This window comes from Triturus cristatus, chromosome 2_2, assembly GCF_964204655.1.
Source record: "Triturus cristatus chromosome 2_2, aTriCri1.1, whole genome shotgun sequence".
Taxonomy (NCBI): Eukaryota; Metazoa; Chordata; class Amphibia; order Caudata; family Salamandridae; genus Triturus; species Triturus cristatus.
The window spans coordinates 503,241,468-503,262,068 of NC_140582.1; the positions used below are offsets into that span (position 1 = coordinate 503,241,468).

At 45.3% G+C, this 20,601-nt stretch overlaps 1 protein-coding gene across 3 annotated transcripts in view; it reads left to right on the forward strand.

The window, feature by feature from the left end:
* Positions 1-20,601, forward strand: part of MMAA (metabolism of cobalamin associated A) — a 131,086-nt gene that overhangs the window by 65,635 nt on the left and 44,850 nt on the right. For all 3 annotated transcript variants that reach the window (XM_085641620.1, XM_085641621.1, XM_085641622.1), the window contains one exon: positions 10,848-10,933. In XM_085641620.1, coding sequence (XP_085497746.1) covers positions 10,848-10,933 — 86 coding nt within the window. The remainder of the gene's footprint in view (positions 1-10,847; positions 10,934-20,601) is intronic.

Sequence of the window (20,601 nt, forward strand, 5' to 3'; positions counted from 1 at the left end):
AGTGTCATCCAAGACTGGATGAGCAAGGGCAAACCGAGTCTTGATGCTGAGACAAAGGTAGCAAAGAAAGATCTATAAATCGTGTGCTTAGAGCAAGAACGCTACATGAAAGGAGGAAATGAAACCGGTCAGAGTGGTAATAAAGTTAGGAAAAAGGAGGGAGCCTTGGGAGACACCGCATGGAATTAGAAAATCCGAATAATTCCATCCAAAATGCAAAAAAAGAGATGGAGCGATAGCCAGTCATTAGCAACATCAGAAATAATTAAAGCAGAGAGACAAGTGAAAGGATGGAATGGTCGACTGTAATTAGCTACTGACATGTTAACTACTGATATGTCTAAGAAGAGGTGGTGCTGTTGCTCCAACTCTACTTATTGACCACTCCAGCCACCTTAAGACTCTGATTGGTAGCCGAGCTAGCACAGGCAAAATAATTCACCCACCTATGGCGCCACTGTTACATGTCCAAGCTTATTTTGCAGCCTCACATCGCAAATGCTCAGCGCCCTTCAGCTTTTTGACTCATACCAGAATTAAAACCTTGTTCTGGTTTGCGGGAGCATCAACGCAACCTGCCCACCCTTTCTCCTCCCCCTTCTCCCTTTCTCCTCCCCTTTCTCCCTTTCTCCTCCCCCTTCCCCCTTTCTCCTCCTCATCCTCGGTTACCCTGGGTCAGCATTTCCCCGCCTATATATTAACAGCTGGTACCCCTGCGGGGTCCTTGTGGGAGGCTGACAATAATGGGGACTCGAGGGGAGACTCAATCTGTTAATTGTTGTACTTCAATACCATGAGGCAACAATTGTACTTGCGATGTTTTATGGTGAAAATAAATAAAAAGACTCATTGGTGGCTGATGCTACGTAACAATGGCTGAACCAATACTGAAGCTACTGCTGCAGGTGGTTTGAGGTAGATTGCCATCCTGTTCCCTTGAAGTGATTTGAGGAGGATCTAATGATGGTGTTGCTGGTGCAGCCTGTTACTGGCTTACAGTGGTGTAGGATGGAGATCCCTCTGGACCTGCGTCAGCAGTACCTGGGGTGTGCAGTGAGATCAGTGGCCCTGTGTATGATAGGTGAAACTGTGAGGAGCAGGGTATTTTGGAGAGAGGTGCCAATAGAATTGAGGCATGAAGATTTGGAGTGACCTGGACCTGGACTGAAGAACGCACTCACTGGCATCCTGAAACAAGAAGGCATTGAGGTAGCATGTGTACATGTGCCCCCGCTGTGCTACTATGTAGTCGAGCTCAATATCTCAAAGGTTGGGAACCTTTAGCATATACCTGGGAGAGAATGCTGAGAAAGGGACTATGTGGGTGACTGCTTTCCCAACACGCCCTCTGCAACCTCAGTCAATTAGTTATAGTTTGTTGTGCTGCAAACCAAGAACATGGCATGTAAGCAAAATAACTTTTATGAAAAGTTAAAGCCAAAGTGTTTTTAAGAACTTGCTGAACAGCAGCAATTCGTCAATGGTTATCAACTCCTCTGGCAGCACATTCCATGCTGAAGCTGCTGTTAAGGGAAAGGCTTTACCACTCACATTTTACTTGCACTCTTATATTTCCCTTACTTGAGGGTCTCAGAGTTTAGCTTTGCATAGAGGGAGTAAAGTAGTCTGCTAAGAACTTTGGAGATTTTCTACAGACTTATGGGGTTGGCTAGCATGGCCTTAAATTTAATGCTATCCTCCACTTGATGCCTGCATAGTTTCCATAGTTCATTTGAACACCACGCTTAATGTGGGATTTTGCAAAACCCTAAGCGTTTTGATGTTAGCATTTGATGTTTCCCTAATGTAGCTTGATTCTTATAATTACTCTATCTTTCTCAGACAAAAGAACCTTTGTTTTCCTAAACACAATTAGTAGAATAACGTATGCCATTATCGCATTAGCTTGACTATTCATTACCATGAGTCACTAGGTTTTAACCATAACTTTGGTGAACAGGATTCCCATACCTGAAAATAATAATTTGCTCTTCTTTGCTCTACACAGTACTGAGTAGGTTATCAGGAATTCTATGTGGCTGCATTGAGATTGATGTCAGAAAAAGTAAAGGAACAATGCAACATGCACTCGAGTCACCCTTGTTGATTTATGTAAGGAATACCATAGACTTTGAGATCAGCATATATTGCGCAGATATCTAATCCATGAGTGATTGCACAGTAGAATAGCGGGCAACATGTTGGACACAATGCGATGCAAATTTTACATGGTGAGAATTCCTGTGTCCTATATACACACAGGTATAAATCAAAAAGGCACGACAGAGAAGCACACAACTTGTGGGTTAGCATTAGCCATGAAAGTGAACTCATTGTTGGTATCTTTTGCTTTTTGTGGTTCAGTAGGAGGTGATTTGGGGTGGTGAGGTGGGCAGAAGCTTACCCAACAGCTTACAGATTAATTCTTTCCCTACAATAAGGAGTACTGTGAAGCACATTCTTATAGGATGCCATTTGCCTACAGCTAGCACTGGAGTGTAGTGCATGCCATCAACTACAGAATACTGAATTTTAAAGTGGGAGTCATGAAGAAGATAAAGTATACAGGAAGATAAAGCAGCGTCAGGGTAAAAGTTAAATGTGATTATATGAATGTGATTTTATGAATTGTTAATCCCAGCACTAAATTAAAAACCGGGCCTTGCACCAACCCATATGAAAAGTTGATCACATAGTTCATAACCATAACTCACGCTGCAGTTTTATAAGTGCAAAATGGAGTTTTGGCTCTGTTTATGAATACTATATGAAAGGCAAGGCTCAACACTTTCTCGACTTAGGGGCCAATTACAATCTCGTCCGGAAAGCATTCTGACCGAATCGGTTCCAGAATGCTTTCCGAACGACTCAGATTTGGGGAGTCAGACCGAGCGATTTGGATGCATCCGGATGCTTAAAGATACGATTCGGTCGGACTCCCATTGACTTCAATGGGAGCTCATGTTCAGAATGAGAACACAGGCTCCCATTGAAGAAAGGGGTGGTTTGGGAACTTCGTGCACCCTGTGGCAGGCACCATATGGTGCCTGCCAAACTGTGTATGGTTGTGAAGAGGGGATCAATGTGTACCCCCACAGGCCCGATTCGGAGGACCCTGGGTGACGGGGGTCCTACTATGGGCCCCCAAAGACAGATTCCGACAGCCGTTACGTTCTGGGCAAATCAGAATCGCTGTCTGAATCAGTCATCCGAATCGCTCGCTCGGAAACAGAGTCCATAGAGCTGTACGATTCAGCTCCGAAAGGCTCCACCTTGTCCGAATGCCTTTCAGAACAGATTGGGATAGCCCGAACGGTTTCCGAGCATCGTAATCGTTTGTTCGGAACTGGGTACAATCTGTCGGAAACAAGGGTTCCGAATCTGATTCGGCACACCCCAATACGATTTGAAGCCCTTCCGAACGGGATCGTAATCGGCCTCTTAGGGTAAAAGCACATCACATCAATAACAGATTATGTTTATTGCCAGATGCAGTTTGGGGAGAAACTTACGAGCAGCTCTCCTGTAGAGCATACTCGCCGACTTGTCAAAATTACCATACACCCGTTTCAGCACTGATCTCACCCCCATCCAGCCTGCAAACTCACCTGCATACTCAAATGCATAATCTCTTGATAGTGGTTTTACAGTCTGTCCAGAAGATGTTGTACCATTGTCTGCATTTGGTATCCCCAAGGAAAGTGTCAAAAACTCATCTCCCTCCTTATTGGCCATTGGGCGCAGTGGTGCTTTATTGAGTGTTATCCGAATCAATTATTTTGCCAAGGGGAACTCATTAAACTGAATATTTAACATGATTCCTGGATGCTTTTACCCTCCTACCCTATTGTTCTTTTGTTAAGATCATTAGGAGATCATTGTTCTTATCAAGACTAATATGAGATTCACTTGAACTTTTAATTTTGTGTCCACAAATACATAGATTTTGTATAATTTGGTCAATACCTCTCGACAATATTTGTGCACCCAGATAAACTGACACCTACATTTTGTGTTAATGTGGGACTTCCATAGCATGATGGTGTCCAACTGAAGCAGAATCTTGTTCTGGGTACAATTATGGTAGTTCTTGATATGCTTTAAACAGTCACTGTGTGGATGGTGGGTTATAACAAAATTTACCGGGTTAAGGAAGAGACTAATTGCATTTGAATATGTTGATTATAAGCCATACTCCAAGCCAGTGAAAATGTTTCTGACAAGTCCCATTCGTTTATTCATCCATCCATCCATCCATGAATGCACTTATTCATAATTCTATTCAGTCACCCAATTATTTGTTCACATATGCACTCATAAATTCATGCACTCACTCTCTGTTCATTCAAATATTGACTTATTCTCGCATTTACATGTACATAAACTTGCCAGTTAAAGAAAAACAGTAAGCAATGCCTGTTGACTTTGGTAGTACTTGTTTCACCATAGTAGTCGAGGACATGATTCCTCTTAGAACTTTTAATATTTGAATTTGAGTGTGCTGGCGCATTGGAGCGGTTAGAGAACAATTATTCAATTGGTATTACAAGAGCGGGGTCTGGGACATTCATTGACATTAAGTTTGAAATTCACTGCCTCTGGAAATCAGTGCTGGCATTGCAATTAATTATATGCATAAATCAGTCTGATCAACTCAAAATCTCAAATCTTCTTCCATTCCAGTTTTGTTCTCAATGACATGCTTTCTTGTGCTGACAGAAGTAAACTGAGAATTTTCTGGCGGTCTATATTCCCTACTATGACTTTTTTGGTGTGAATGCCATCTCTGCCAGAACTTGTGTTGTATAAAACTGTGAAAGCACACAAATGCTAAATGAAACTTTGTGTAAATATCGGATACTGTTTTATGCAAATCATCGTTGCTTACCATAAATAATTTTACAGGAATTGGTACAACTGAATATGCTGATCATCTCCCTCAAAAATCCAATAGTGTACGCAGAAACTGCATTTGTGCATATTAAAGTCACGTAAAACTAAATTCTAGTTCCTTGTAAAACGATGGTAAAATGTAGGCATGGCACCCGATCACTATATTTTAATTCCAGCATGATGATGTGTTTATAGGACGACAAGAATAAGTTGGTGTAACTGTATCTAGTTGAATAATTGTTTTGTCTCTTACACCTTCATATTTTTCACATTTTATTCTTCTTTTGCAAGTATGTACATCTCTTCACTTTTCCATTTAAGATGGACCTGATATGTGTGTGTATTTTTTAGGTCTCGCCTGGCGAAAGCAGCGCATGCGCTGCCCTCACTATTGCGAGCACCTTTTGGAATCAATTCTTCAGAGACTTTCATGCACATGACTGCATGGACAAACATGGCTGCTCTCGCCATTTGTCCATAGCAAACAGCATGCGCGTGTCCGTAGGGACTGTGGACAGTCCCACTCCATTTTGTTGCCATAGCAACGAATATGCCGCTTTGCGTGTGCTTTTATATTTGTTATCCTGCAGTTCCCCCGGGGCACAAGCAGGCATTCACTTCTGTCTCAAATATAGACACGATCCTCCCGGCTCTGGTGCCTTCCCAGCAGGCAGGGCTCTGTGCAGACCCTTCATGCTATTTTTAACCCACCCTTCTTGCGCTGCCTTCAGCCCTGGCCTTATTTTGGAGGCAGCTTTGACTGAACCAAGATCGGAGTACACGTGCACCGTGGCGCGGGTCTGTCCATTGAAGCTGAGAGAAGAGGGGTTTGGGGTACGGGGGTGAGCACTAGAGATCTCTCCAGGCCTGCTCAATTTCCGGTTGTTTGTGCTAATCTTCATAATCGGGGTTTGATCCTACAGCGCCCCCGTGTTCAGTGCATTTGATGACTTCCTAGTCTCACAGCTGTCTAATAAGGCAAAGTTCGAAGATAGCCTGTGAGCCGGGTTGACAATGTAAACCGGAGCGTGGTCCTCTGTCGGCAGTCAGTAGAATTGCAGTCTTTAGTCTGAAGGAAATCTCAAATGAGGCCATAGTATAGAAGAGATGGCAAATCCGGCATACCCATAATGCATTTGTGTAAGCATAGAACTGTCGCAGCAGCAAAAGACCGTTATCGATAATTATTGGACATTGATTTTGAAACCGTTTTGTAACATAAGAGCTGGTTCTTTTGGCTGTACCCAAGAACAAACATGTAGGCTCCGTGTAAGGCCTTAGATGCTATATACAGACTAAACAGGTCTACTTGAATTAGTTGCACTGCGTGTGACGCTGCTGTAGGTATTCTAGTTTAATTTTTGAAAGGTCTCCTGTATGTAATGGGGTTCTGATAATTTAGTACACAAACAGGCTACTTAATCAAATTAAGATTTTACCATATAGTTTTTTAAGATCTTCCCAAAGTAGAATATGAATGTTTGATCTTAATAGAAATTATTGTGCACGAAACGTGAATCCAGTAAAACGTCTGTGCTCTTCTGAAAATTAAATGTGCTTACATTTCCTGTGGCCCCGAGCTCTGATCCCCTCTAGCGCCACTAAATGTGCTTACATTTCCCATAATACCCAGGGCTCTATGTGACGATGTAACCCCCATTGAGGGCCGCTGTTGGCCGTCCGTGACATCGCAGTCTTTACTCTTCGTTGAACTCGATTAGGGACTTTGAAAACAAGCACTGGTAAATCCAGCTTACACATAATGCATGGTAAGCACCAAACCACCAGCAGAGTAAACCAGCATTGGCATAGCCAATAGGTCTCGCCTTTGGGACCTTATAAGTGTTTAGCCATGCAACAGTTGATGTTGTTGCACCAAGGATATTGTGCTGCATAACTAAATATTTATAAGGTCCCAAAGGCGAGACCTATTGGCTATGCCTATGCTTGTTAAATTCTGTCGGAATGGTCATCTTATGACTATTAACAATGCTAACTTATTTTACATCAAATGAAAAAAGTCGTCTGTATATTGAAAATATGTGACTTATAAAATAGACTATAATGTGCACCCTGTGATAGCTTTGGACACTTTAACATTGGAACTTTAAAAATGTGGCCAAGCTAGTGAGGAGCAATTAATTGCTTTATTAATAAACTCACAGCTGCTCTGTCCTTTATGGAGCAGTCTTCAAATCAATTAGGAGTGTGTGCACCGGTGGACAAAACATTGTATAAGCTTAAGGTTTCCACTGCTTTCAGCAAAATATTAGTCTTTTTTTAAAAACTTTAAAGTGATCTGACTTGGGATACAGAGATTTTGGGTGTATGTTTTGACTCCTCGTGTAAGTTTACTGTGAAAAATTAAGTATTGCAGGAAATTTATGCCACCAACCCTGCCAAAGTAAGTGGGATAGCGAGGAATGTTATGCAGATTTGTAGAGTGCAGTATCACCCAGGAGGTTATACTGTTGCTGAGCAGGTGCGCGTCTAGCTACACCTAGCGCCTAGTGGGACTACTAAATAAAACAGGCCTTCAGCGTGGAGGAGGCTCTTGTGTGTAGCAGGATGTCGTTCCACGCTTTAGTAGCAATGTAAGAGAACGCTTGACCGCTGGATCTGGTTTTCCGTATGCGTGGGATGTGTGCAAGTAGAAGTACATATGAGCGAATGTGCGTGGAAGATTTGTGACAAAAGATGCGATTGTTGCGGTATGCTGGTGTCGATGGCATTCACTTGGGTTGTCATATTGAGTTTGCTCACAGTGATCATCCCAAGGTTCGTGGGGCGGGTGGTGGGGGTAGTTGGGATGGTTGTCGGTCCTAGCTATTTTGGCTACCAGGTGGAGTCCTATGGTGATGTGCTCTTCCTGAAGATCACAATATTGGTTTTGTTGGTTTTCAGATTTAGACAGTTGGTCTTCATCCAATGGGCAATTTCAGTCATGCAGACATTGAATTTGATCCTGGTACTCAGCATCTTGTCCGTGAGTGACAGAATGATGGGCTTCTTGTCGACATGTTGTCAGAGCAGAGGATTCTAGCTGAAGCAATTTTTATGCTTTGAAGAGGGTCAGGCTTAGAGAGTCCTTGCAGAACCCTGCGGATGAAATCGCTGCTGTCCTAGGTGTAAGGTGCCAGGCTTACTGACTAGGTCTTTCCAGTCTGCAAGGAGCAGATCCATCGGAGTGCGTGCCCTTGGATTCTGATGTTTTGTAGGCGTTGGATGAGGATGGAATGGGAGACTGTCAAATGCTGCAGAAAAGTCCGGGAGGAGGACGGCTGCTGTATTTCCTCTGTCCAGAGTCATGTGGAAGCCATCCGTGGCAGTGATGAGGGCTGTTTCAGTGTAGGGGTTGGGTCTGAAACCAGACTGAGTTGGTGGTTAAGGAATTCGGTAAGGTGTATGTTGATGATTTTCTCTAAGACCTTGGCCGGGAATGGTAGCAGGGAGATCAGTCTGTAGTTGGCACACGTTGAAGGGTCTGCGAAGGGTTTCTTCAGCAGTGAGAGGACAATAGCCGGTTTCCAAGCACTTGGGAAGGCCACGGAAGAGGTGGAGGCATTTAGAATGGGTATAAGTATGGCACTGATGGGTTGCAGTCCTCTGGAATAGGCGTGGTAGGGTAAGGGGTATGATGGGGGACCCTGTGTTAAATGAATTCATGGTGGCAGCGGTTTCTTTTGGAGTGATGATGGTTCATGTGTTTAGCATTGGTTCTTTGGATAAGATCGGGAGGCATTTGGCGAGTTCTGTCAGGTCTGGTTACAGATTGAAGTTGCTGTAAATGGCTGTGATTTTCATGCTGAAGACTTGAGAGAGATTGTTGCAGAGATCCTGCAGAGGGTGATCGGGTTGGAGGCACCCACTGCTAAGGTGAAATCTTTCACTCTGGTGAATATTTCTTTGCTTCTGTCGGTGCTGGGATCATTGCAATCCAGCGTTGTGCAGTGTGGATTTGACTGTGCTTCTGCATTTTCCTGGTTCATTCTCCATTTGCGCTCCAGTTGTTTGCTATGGCCTTTCATCAGGCTTGAGTTCCTCCATGCATCAACTGGCCTGTGGTCTGGATCTTGTGTATTGCTGTGTTTGGGGGGGGCAGAGATTCAGTTCAGGAGGTGATCCAATTGTTGAAATTCTTGATGGCTTTGGGGAGGCTGTTGCTGTGTTTGGGTCCGAGGGGGTTGAGAGCAGGGTTTGAGCCCTTACCAGTGATGCTGTTCAGTTTCTGCAGGCTGGTCTAGCGGTGGTGCATGTGCGTTGGGTTGGGATGGGGATGCTGAACTTGATGAGCGCGTGGTGTGTCCAGGAGACTGGTGTGGACTAGTTGGCTCGTATTTTGGCGATGGTGGTGAAACTATGCTCCAGGAGGTGTCTGGTGACATGGTAGGTCCCTTTACTTGCTGCATGAGGCTCAACTTCCAAGGTCTTGGATGAGTGCTTTTGAGTTTCCATCCACGTAGTCTTCCGCATGGAAGTTTAGGTCTCTGAGTAGGAAGTAGTTGCTAGCATCGAGGACAAGCTGTGTGACAAAGTCCGTGATGGTGTTCGTGAAATTGGTGCTCGGTCCCAGTGGTCTTTAGATGAGAGTGCCGCTTAGCGTGAAGTTAGCTGTGACGTGACGTGGAGCTTGAATGGCAGGTGTTCCATGTTGGAGGATGACATATCCGTGTATGTAGTGCAGCTGATGGTGTTCTTGGGGATGACGGCTATTCTGACTCAAGGCTTGTAAAGTCTGTAAAACCTGGCAATCTTGTAGGTGGGGGTGTCTGTGTCGATATCAAGTACCGATACAAGGTTAATCTAGGTTTCCGTTAGGAAAAGTAGGTCTGGGGTGTTGCCGTGCAGCAGGTCTCAGATCTCTGTGGTGTATTTGGTGAGTGATCGGGTGTTTAGGAGCATACATGCAAGTATGTATTGTTGTGCGGGTGGTTGCAGAACTGCGAGTGTGAGAGAGCGGGGTTTGGCTGCTGTTAGTGTGAGTCAGGTGAGTTTTGGATGTAGGTAAGAGCATGAAAAGTTGCAGGAGAATGCTCAGTGTTGTGTGGTGCAGCAAGGTAGCAGTGGCAGGGCTTGAGAGCGCGGAGGGTCGCAATGTGGTAGCGGATGGAGGAGGAAGGACCAAGCTTCCTGGAACTTGGTGCGGTTTGGGTGGAGGCAGGCTTGCCTTTGAGGCGCCTTAGGCATACCATCAGCACACGCTTTGTGTGCCCACTGCACGTCCATGCTGTGGCAGGCATTAAGTAGGTCCTGGGAGGGTGAGGAGTGATGTCACTTCCTAAGCAGGTGGATGATGGTAAATTCAGTGATGTCACTACCTGTACAGATGGATGATAGAGCGATTTGGGATAGTGCAGAGAGTTGATGAGATGATTGAATTAGGAGTTAAATAGAGACGGTGGTTGTAAGTCAATACACCGTCAGTAGGAGATAATCTTCAAAACGAGGGTTTTTCCTCGGGCTTTTTTCTCCTTGTAGTATATTTTGCAACCACTTAGTTCCTTTAGCCATTTAGCTAATATTTACATGAAGCGAAGGCGCCTTGGCTAGAATACTTCAAGACCCAATCCAGTCTGAGTCTCAGAAAAAGCATACGCTGGCTCGCCAGTACAGTGAGAGGGGCGAGGTGTACAAGGAAAACTGCCTGTACAGTTCAGAATGGCAAGCGTCACAAAAGTAGGAGAGACTCAGGGGGTTGGGTACAAATGATAACCTCACACAACTAAACCACATGCACGTTTGACTGTCTATCACACTGTGCGTGTCTGTGGTACGATTCTATTGTATTTAGTTTACTAGCCTCAGTGAGTGGGGTTGTACTATATGTACTTGAAATACAAGACCGATGATGCACGAGTGAGTACCTTGAACTGTCAGGTTTAGGCAGATGCGATTACGTACTGCTTCCCAACCACGATTCTTTCAATTAAAGTATTCCTCTTCACGATTTCCAGGTGTCGGGCAGTCTGAATTTGCTGTAGCAGACATGGTCGATATGTTTGTGTTGCTGCTGCCCCCAGCTGGAGGAGATGAATTACAGGTATGTTGCTGTGAATCAGTCTGTACGGTCTGAAAACATTGCTTCCATGTAATGCTTGTTATTATGTACTGGTGTTTCCGATTAAATAACAATTTGAACAACTGTTATAATTTCTGGACGTAAACAACTTTCTGGCTTTTCTCACTGGGCCCAATTCACAAAAATGTTTATGAAAAGCCTGAGTTCTGTGCATCATACATTTAGAACTCCAGATTGCACAGATGCCCAGTTCTTAAAGAGATTACAAAAAAGTCTTGGAATGTTCAGTGTAAAATTGTAGTTTATTTCTGTGCATTCCTGTTCCGTCATGCCTACTTCAGTAGATTATTTGCATAGTGAACAATTCGCCATCTACCCTGTATTTGAAATGTGGCTTTGCTGCGTTTTTTAGAAGTGTTTTTCCAAAGGCAAATACTTTTAAATGCGGACCACCCCTTTCCTACACCCTCATTAAATATGGTACTGTTTCCTTCCCATTCTGGAAATGCACTCGCTTTACCTGCATTTACAAAGTATCAAAAGCCAGGCAGAATGATTATGAGTAATCCTCAATTTTTCAAGCTGACTTTATGCACTTAGCATGGCCACAGCAGTTGTAATTCCATCAGTTTACATTTCAACATAGTATACGAGTTATTTTTCGATTGTATTCAATTTGATCCGCAGGTGTAAATATCTACTGAACCTGGTTCATGGAATCTGGTTCTTGTAATATGAACCCAAAAATGCATTTTTACATGTCAAATTCCAACAAAAGTGCTTAAAACAGTCTGTGAATTGGAACCTCTGAATTTAGATTAGAGCATTGAACTGAAAAATCCCTCGTAGAAGAACTGGATGGACTGCTAAGGATAGTCGATACTGGGTCAGTCGTGTAATTGCGCTGCTGAACTTGTGCCAATGGAGAGATTGGCTCGGGTAGAAAATGGCCCCTTTGTGCCTGAGCCATCCACTCTGATTTGCAGAGTTTTGTGCAGGAGGCACGAACCTCTACTGTAATTTTGCTTGTTTCATGGTTTCACCCCACATATGCATATCTTTTTATGAAAGTGTCCACAGAGGCAAATACATTAAAACCTTTGGTAAAATGTCTAGAACCATTGAAGAATAGATGCTTACTTGGTGTTTCAAACTAGATTCTGATAAACAGGAGGGCTGCAGTTGTCAACCGTGTACACTTCAGTGCTTGCTAGTGGAAGAAGAGTCCCATTGGGTAATTCAGTGATGGTGTTCGAAATTTGAAGGGGGGGGTTGTTTGGGCAGATTAATGGGCTAATCATGCTCATGCTGTAGTTCAGTCAGACCTAGAGCCTCATAAAGAGTGGCATGGTATAATTTCCCCCACCTCCATAGTATTTGGATTACATCAACTATTCGGGGTGATGTGCCTTGATATCACCCAGCGGTTCCTACTATACAAAGGTAAGCAAGACTTTTTCAGGTTTAAATTACACTTGCTGTTCTTCCATACAAACACAGGTCAACAGTCATTTTTAGAAACAAAAACTCTTAACATTGGTTACTATGGGGAAAAAAAAGTGTTAACGGTTTCAGATAGGTAAACAACCTACAAGTATGGCTTGTGGGTGTTAGGACCAAGGTCCCCCAGGGTCCATTGTGTCACTCAAAATGCACTACCAGCCCCACTGGGGCGGCCGGGTTCATAGTGCAGGACCCCAATGTTAGCCAATGGGGCTAAGGGGGCCTTCAGTCAGGGGCTGCTTACGAGCAGGCCACTTGGTTGAGGGAGCAAAGCTCCTGGGGTTAGGATCAGCAATGTAGGGGCCAACAATCAACAGAGGAGCCTCACCACCAGCGGCACTGAGGCAGCCAGATCCAGAATGCCAAAAAGACATCGGGCACCCTGTGGTTTGCAATGGAGATCTCCGGTTGGAAGAAAAGGCTGCAGGCTCTGGCAGGAATGCTTCCTGAAGGCGATGACCATCAGGAGAGGTAAGTTGGATTCTTGTGGGTGCCTGGACACTCTCAGTTGGGCCACCAGAGGCCGTGGGGCGTTTGGTGCAGGGGTGTCATTTGGTGTCTGGTCTTCTTACCTGCTCAGGTCACGTTCGGGGGGACCTTTCAGGTTGAGACTGCAGGCATCAGCTTGAAGCTTGAGGTAAGTCGGGGATCACCAGATGCCAGGTCAGGATCGCTAGGGAGACTGCCTCATAGGGTTGGGTCACTCTAACTCAGCCCGTGGGCGTCAGGTGCAGAGTGGTGCAGAACCGTGGAGCCACCTGAATCCGGGTTCTGTGTTTGGAGTCTTTGTTGAGCAAATCCGGTGCTCACATGAGGCAAAGTCTGTGAGATGAGTGCTGGGCAGGTCCTCCGGGTTCTGGGGGTTGCTGGCTGCTGGACTCGCCGGGCTTTCCGCTGTAGTCAGGTCAGAGTCTGGACAGGCTATTAGGGCTGGGGGCAAAGCAGTTGGTGTCCTCTTCTTCCTGGCCAGTCAGCACGGCTCTTCGGTCTTTCTTTCTTCCTCATATCAGAGGAGGCAAGGTTCAGGGTGGCCCCTGAATACTACATTTTGAGGCTTTTCCATGGTGTGCAGGTTGGGACCAATGGGTCCCTTCCTTGGGATGGGTATACCCCCTTATTATGCCATCCTCCGGTGGGAGGGGGGAATGAGCCTCTCTAATTGGCTGGGTCCCTACTTTTCAAGATGGAGGTGACTGAAATGTGTGCTTCACCTCGCCTCCCCACCTGAGGGGTGGAGTTTGCAAAGGTGGGCACACCTCTCCTCCTAACTTGGTTCTCCCACACAAAGTGAAGGTCAGAACCGGTGGGAGACAGTTGCTGAGTGCAGCAAAAGGCAGGGACATCTTACTAAGGCGACAGGCCGTTGAAGCTTCCCCTTCGTGGACCCAGCCCATCCTGAGGGAGGAGGCATGACACCTTTGCCCAGGATAAGCTTTGTTTCTGAACCCAGCGAGCGAAGGCCCTCTACACAGGGGTCCAGAAACCTGTCTGATGGTGGCAAGTGGCGGGCAGCCATTCAGGAACCACACCAGGGCTGGTCGTTTTTCAGGATGCATCTCTAAGATGCCCTCTTTTTTGCTTTTTACATTAATCCCCACACTGGAATCAGTGTGGGTTTAATGTGCTGAGAAGTTTGCTGCCAAACTTTCCATATTTCTGTAAAACCATTATGGAGCAATCCCGCTGTGTGAGACTTACTGGCAGTAACAGTAGGGGTACTTGGCCCCCAAGAAATCTCCGCAGCCAAGGGGCCTTCATTCCCTAACCAGCTACGCGCCAGGAGGCACGTTTGCAGAATGGTGCAGAAAGGGGGCCAGGCCTCCAGTGACTTGCCAGCCCATTTTTTTTAATGTCTATAATGCTAGTGGGAATGGTTGGCCCCCTTTCCCTGGGCCAATTTCGGCCCTGGAACCCATCCCCCAGGGCAAGGCTATTTTAAATGGGCCTGGGGTGCCACGCGGTCCCCCTCCCCGATTTCGGCCCTGGGACCCCATCCCCCAGGGCACAGCTATTTTTAATGGGCCTGGAGGGGCTTTGCGGCCCCCCTCCCTGGACCGATTTCGTCCCAGGGACCCTACTCCCCAGGGCCCGGCCATTTTCAGACAGGACAATGGGGCAGCGTGACCCTGCCCCCTCCCTGGGCTGAATTGGGCCCTAGCGAACACACCCACATTTAAAGTGGGCACCCACTCACCACTGGGACCGTGGGGGAGCCTCAAGACCCCTGCGCTCCCTGCCGGATCCTCAACTCCTGCAGGAGCCGGCATTGCTTTGACACAGAGGGAGCTGCTAACATGCAGCTTCCTCTCTGTAAAAGCGATAGTGCTCTTTCAATGCTCTTGTTTGCTGAAAGCGAGCACAGTTTACTATGGCTTTGCGGGAGCGGTGGTGCTCCCACCAAGTCACAGAAAACAGCTATGTCCTGGGAGTGGGAACCCTGAGATATAGCAGGAGGCGGCATGGGGGCAGGGACGGTCCCCAGGGCCATGTATGGTTACAGGGGGGGAGCCGCGCGCCCCTGCTACTTCCTTGATTAAGGGCCTGCCCCAGAGAGGTGGCGGTCCCTGGCCCCCTCCCACTTCTTAAAATGAAGTCTGGCCCCGGGGAGGTGGTGGTCTGTGAGCCCACCCATGTCAAAATTAAAAAGCTCCGCGGAGGTGGTGGCTCATATGGGCCTCCCCCACACCAATGTTAATCAATAGCCCTGGGGAGGTAGCGGTCCCCCCCCCCCCCCCCCCCGAATCACTTTGTTTGCCCCGGGAGGTTCCCGTGGCATTTGGTGCCGCATGGGCACCCCACACATTATTTTGAGGTGGATCCCCGGGTCCACCTGCAAATTTGCTGCAAAATAAAAATAACATGCTTTTAACTCCCTGCAGGGTCCCTGTGGGACCTCCCCACCATGTCTGGGGGGTCAGGGTATTCCTACCCTGCCTCCATTTCTTTATTTTTTACTGTCTTTGTTGGAATGTTGCCAGTAGGTAATAACTATATTTAAACATTATTATATATATATATATATATATATATATTCACTCACTCACTGAAAACAAACAGATGTTAAAGAGACGTTCTAGTTAGACTCAGATTCACTCATTCAAAACCAGAGAAATTCAGCAGTTCTAGTTAGCTGAGCTAATCATAACATGCGCCCTGCAATGCACTACTTATGACTTCACATATTACATCCATCATGACATGGTCAGTGACATCACTGACGACATCTCAACCAGGTTGGCTTATATTCACAGCCCTCAATTCCAAGGTGTATACCAAGATCCTGAACATGCCTTTCGACGGACACACCGTGTTCAGCAAACATGTTGATGATGTGTTACAGAACATAAAAACTGACACCAACACTTCACACTTTCTGGGAGCCTTGCAGTACAAGCACACTCCTGCTTCCTTTTGTGGCTCTAGGTGCACCAAGGCTCACAGAGGGAATTTCAGTACCTACAGAGGGTAGGGACGACCTTAATACTCCCCTTAGAAAGACAAGATACAATCCAATATACCCCCCCCCCCATCAGAGGCCAAAGAGGCTACAAGTCATCAGAGAAAAGAAACCGTGTGTTCAATCATGCTCCCGGAGAACCTAAAACAAGCCTCCCATGAAGCCTAAAACTTCACCAAGCTGCCACGCGTCGCTAACTCATGTACACCCAGTTTCATGAAGAATTTCTGCCTTTGCTTCTTAGATAGAAATAACTGCAGATTGTTGTGTGCTCCAAATGGCATATTCTAGCCTCATCCTGAAACTCATACCGGTATTTGAGCTCCTTTGAAATGACTTCCACATCCCAATACACAAAGCCAAGCGCCAGTGGCTGCCTTCCTAAGCAAGCTGAGACACCACGTGTACGCATACTTGGATAACTAGATCATCAGGGCTCCATCAGAGGAACAAACCCACACTTCTACAGTTGCTTACATCAATCGTTTCCATCAGCTGACAAAACATACAAAAGTTGTTCATTCACTCAGTTCAAGTGTTAAGTTTCTAGGAGCTATCCTGGAAACTCAATGGGAAAAGCAATCCCCTCCTCAGAAAGAGTAACCAACTACAAGCCCTGGCAAATGTTTTCAGTTCCTAAAATACAGTTCCTTTTAGAGCTTACAAGTCTCTGCTGGGCCTGATATTCTCATGCATAGAGTTAACACCAATATACAGACTACCAATGAAGCTGATGCAACAAGAGGTAGATCAGCAGTGGAAAACTGCTGACGGAAAGCGACAGTGCAGGTATTAAGAAGGCTCAAACAAACAGTGCTGTGGTCCCGATTTCCAGGCAATCTCAGTGCAGGCCTCCCATTCTAATCCACAAAGGACAGACTAACAATGATAACAGATGCCTCAATGGAAGGATGGGGTGCCCACATGCAAGAACTATCCACAAAGTGCTATTAACCAGAGACAGCCCGCCATATATCCGTTTTAGAGCTCACAGTCATCAGGCTAGATCCACAAGCATTTCTGCAGAGACTGGCAGCCATAGCCCTGTTGATCAGGATGAATGACAAAATCTTGATGTATTACATTGCAAAGCAGGTAGGTGCTAGTTCTTGTTCTGTTGGAAGGGGCATAGATGCTTTGGGATAAAGCTACAGTAATGAATTGGATATTGCTGTAAAAAAATTACCTATACCCAGTAGACAAGACCCACCAGTCAGACGCACTCGTGTGTCCTCTTGGACTGTCAGGAGTTGGAACTTTACCAGGATCAACTGCAGCATATTTCCTGGAAATTGAGCTATCCAAAAGTAGTCATGTTCACCACACTACAGCACAAGAAATGATAGGTACCTTCAACTCTGATCGAAGGCAATGCCTTTTTTAATGAGCTAGCTGATCATCCTAGTTTATGCGTTTTACCCTCATTCCCAGGGTGATGAGGAAGGCCAGAGCGGTCCACAGTTCCTTGATCCTGATTGATACAATACAGTTATGCCAATTCTAGTACAGCTACCTGCTTTATTGAGAGTATGCCCACCGATACAGCTGAAGAACCATCCCAAACTCCTCTCCACACAAAACAGAGAGATCCTTTGCCCTGATTTCAAATTGCGTAACCTGCTGGCTTGATTCCTGACCATCTAGAATTTGGCATTGTGGATATTCCGATGGATAGCGGAGAAATATTGGCACCGACATGAGCACCAGCTACAACAAAGATGTATAAAGATAAGTGGAAGCACTTCTGAACATGGTGCAAGTATTTAGGACTCAATCCAATATCAGTACTACCAAATCAAGATTCGCCATACCTTGCCAGATCTGGCTAAGAATGACCTCGGATACTCTTCAGTCAGAGTCCATTTGACTGCCATCTCATGCAAAAAGAGGAACAGTCATCTTTATTCTCCTAAAAAAAAAATCACTTAAGTGGGCTTCCCCCGTGAGGCGTCCCCCCGGTATCATGAGAGTTAAATATAGTGCTTAGTCAATTGATACTTCCTCCCTTAGAACCCAACACATTTCATGGAAAACTATGCCGTTGCTAGCTCCCACTTCAGCAAAAGAGTTAGCGAGTTGCAAACTTTTATCATGAAAGAGACATACCTTTCTCGAAAGTCATTTTACTCACCAACCCAAAACACATGCTCGTTTCCATTGAACGTTCACTTAAATGGCCCTGCATGTTGGTTTTCTTTTTTCCTAATCTATCCACATCAGCGGAAAGATTATTATATTCCCTAGATGTCAACAGATGCATCAGATTCTACATTGACAAAACTAAAGATTCTGTACATCTGATCGATTATTTCTCTTTTTGGGCCACACAGTCAGACCATCCATCGTCCAAACAGGACATTGATTAATGGATATCAGCCTGCAAGAGCAAAGTGCCTGCTCCAAGACTGAGCGAGGGTGCATTCTAAAATCAGTATGACAACTACTGCCATGCTTTATGCCAAAGATAAACTAGAGGACATTTGATGTGCAGCCACTGGAAAAGAAGGTTTACTTTTTCCCCTTCACCAAGGACTACTACCTGGAGGTGAAACTCTCTACTGCTTGCTGTTCTGATTCAAGCATGTGAATCTGTGAAATATTAGATGCTGCAGAGGAAATTAGTTACTTACCTATAACTCCAGTTTTCCAGAGTTGGTATCTTTCATAGATTTAAATGAGACCCTCCCTCCTCCCCAGTTAGAGGCTCACGTTCTTTTGTAAATTTCCTTCACATTTGTGCTATGAAAGCTAAGCTAAGGTGGCATCTAGAGGGAACAGAGCGCTCAGCACTTGCACCTCATTGGCTGAACTTTGAGGTATTTTAAGTGAGATGGATGTGTTACTAAACAAACACTGTTGATGGGCCTATGGCCATTTTAACACTGTTTGCAGTTGTTTAAAGTTCCTGGGAATTCCCAGACTGATGACGGGGAATGGTTTAAACAAGTGCATCCATGAAAGATGCCAACACTGGATGACTGGTGTTGCAGGTAAGTAACACATTTCTGATCGTGGGCCTACCTGTACTTGATTAAGCCTGATTTGTTTGCAGTCACCTAACCAGGTAGTAGACTTTCAAGGCTGGATACCAAGCTCTTCATATAGATGTTTGGCTCTGTGTTGATGATGGCTACTAGCCTATTCCTGGAGCAGAAAATTGATTCTTCCGCATTTTGAGAATGACTATGATCCCTGCTTCACTTGCCATCAGAGTTGACCTTGGTTCTCTCTGCTTTGTGATTATACAGCACATTATATTGGGCACAGCTGGGGTGGAAAACAATCTATAATGGTTCCCTATAAATCCATCTGTCCCTGGGTCCTTGGTCATTAAGATAGAGCAGATGGCAAGGACAACTTCATCATGCGTTATTGGTACATCGAGGATTTAGATTTGTACTATGTCAGTCAATGGAGGTTCGCTTGTCCTATTCAATCCCCTTGTGCCTTTATAGCATGGGTTTCTTCCTGAAACAAGGATCCATAATACTTCCTAAAGTAATTTAACTTTTCCCTTTTCTCAATTTGTATCAATCCTGTATTCGACTGTATCACCCTTACATAGGCCCTATCACTCTTTCCCCTTAGATGTCTGGTTAGTTGGGTTCCGATCCTATTGCTCCCTCCATAAGTGTATTTTAGTTATGTTACATAGCCAGTTCGACCCTGTTAGTAACCAGCGCTCTCTGCTGACCTTTTATGATTTTCATTTCTATAACCACAGTAAGAAGTCTGCCTATATTCTTTTTCTGTCCGTGTAAGGTCAAGTACTTGCGTCGGTTGCTGCAAAACCCATAGTCGGCAATGGCCTGAAAAACATGGCTTTCTTTTCACTCTCGTACACCAAACAGGATTACGTTGACCTACAGCAAGGCATTTGTTTTATGCAACATTACCACCTCGTATTAAAAAAAAAAATATTGAGCACGTGAAGATTTCCACCCTGCTGGTGTAGGAGTTATAGGAGATTATTCTCCGAATAAGTTGTACCCTAAATGCAGGATGATATGCGACATGAGCAGAGCTCTGCCTAATAACTCTCTACCACCGAATATGCAGTAGATCGAATTCAAAGGATGAGAATCTTAGAAAGATGCCATTGACAGAGAATTCTAGCTACAACAAACTTCCTTTTTACAGTTTACAGTCTCAATAGAACTCTATTTACTGACCTTAAAAGGATCGGAGCCTGCGACTTACTGTCATTAAGAATACAGCTAGATACTTTGCTTTCTGAGTGAGTACTTTAGTCAGCCAACGTGAGTTGATATTTTCAATTTAAAAAAAGAGAGCAGTACTTTGGAGACTCAATCTCCTCTGGCCCTTTACTGATGTTCTGCTGAAGAGCGACCTAGTGACCAAGGTGCGATGACTGGGAGCCGCACCTTTTGGCGGAGGAGTGTCGCCCCACTGCTTTTAAGCAGTGTAAAGAAGAGAAGCATAAAATTATGATAATTTTAAGTTATTATAATTGTATGCTTCCTGACATGTCCTGCTGCTTTGCGGCGGGCAGGTGGGCAAGGCTGCTCTGCTCTCCGAGAAGGGCAGGGGAGGAGTGGTTTGCCCACTCCAAAGTGCGCAATGACTGTTTGGTCAGCCCTCACAGGCCGCCCAAACCAGTCAAGCACACTTCCCTCTTCTGCAGCCTGCATGGAAAACATGCCCACCCTTCCAGCCCCTGGCTGAGTGCTGTATCACGGTGCTCACATACCAATCACAATGCTGCCAT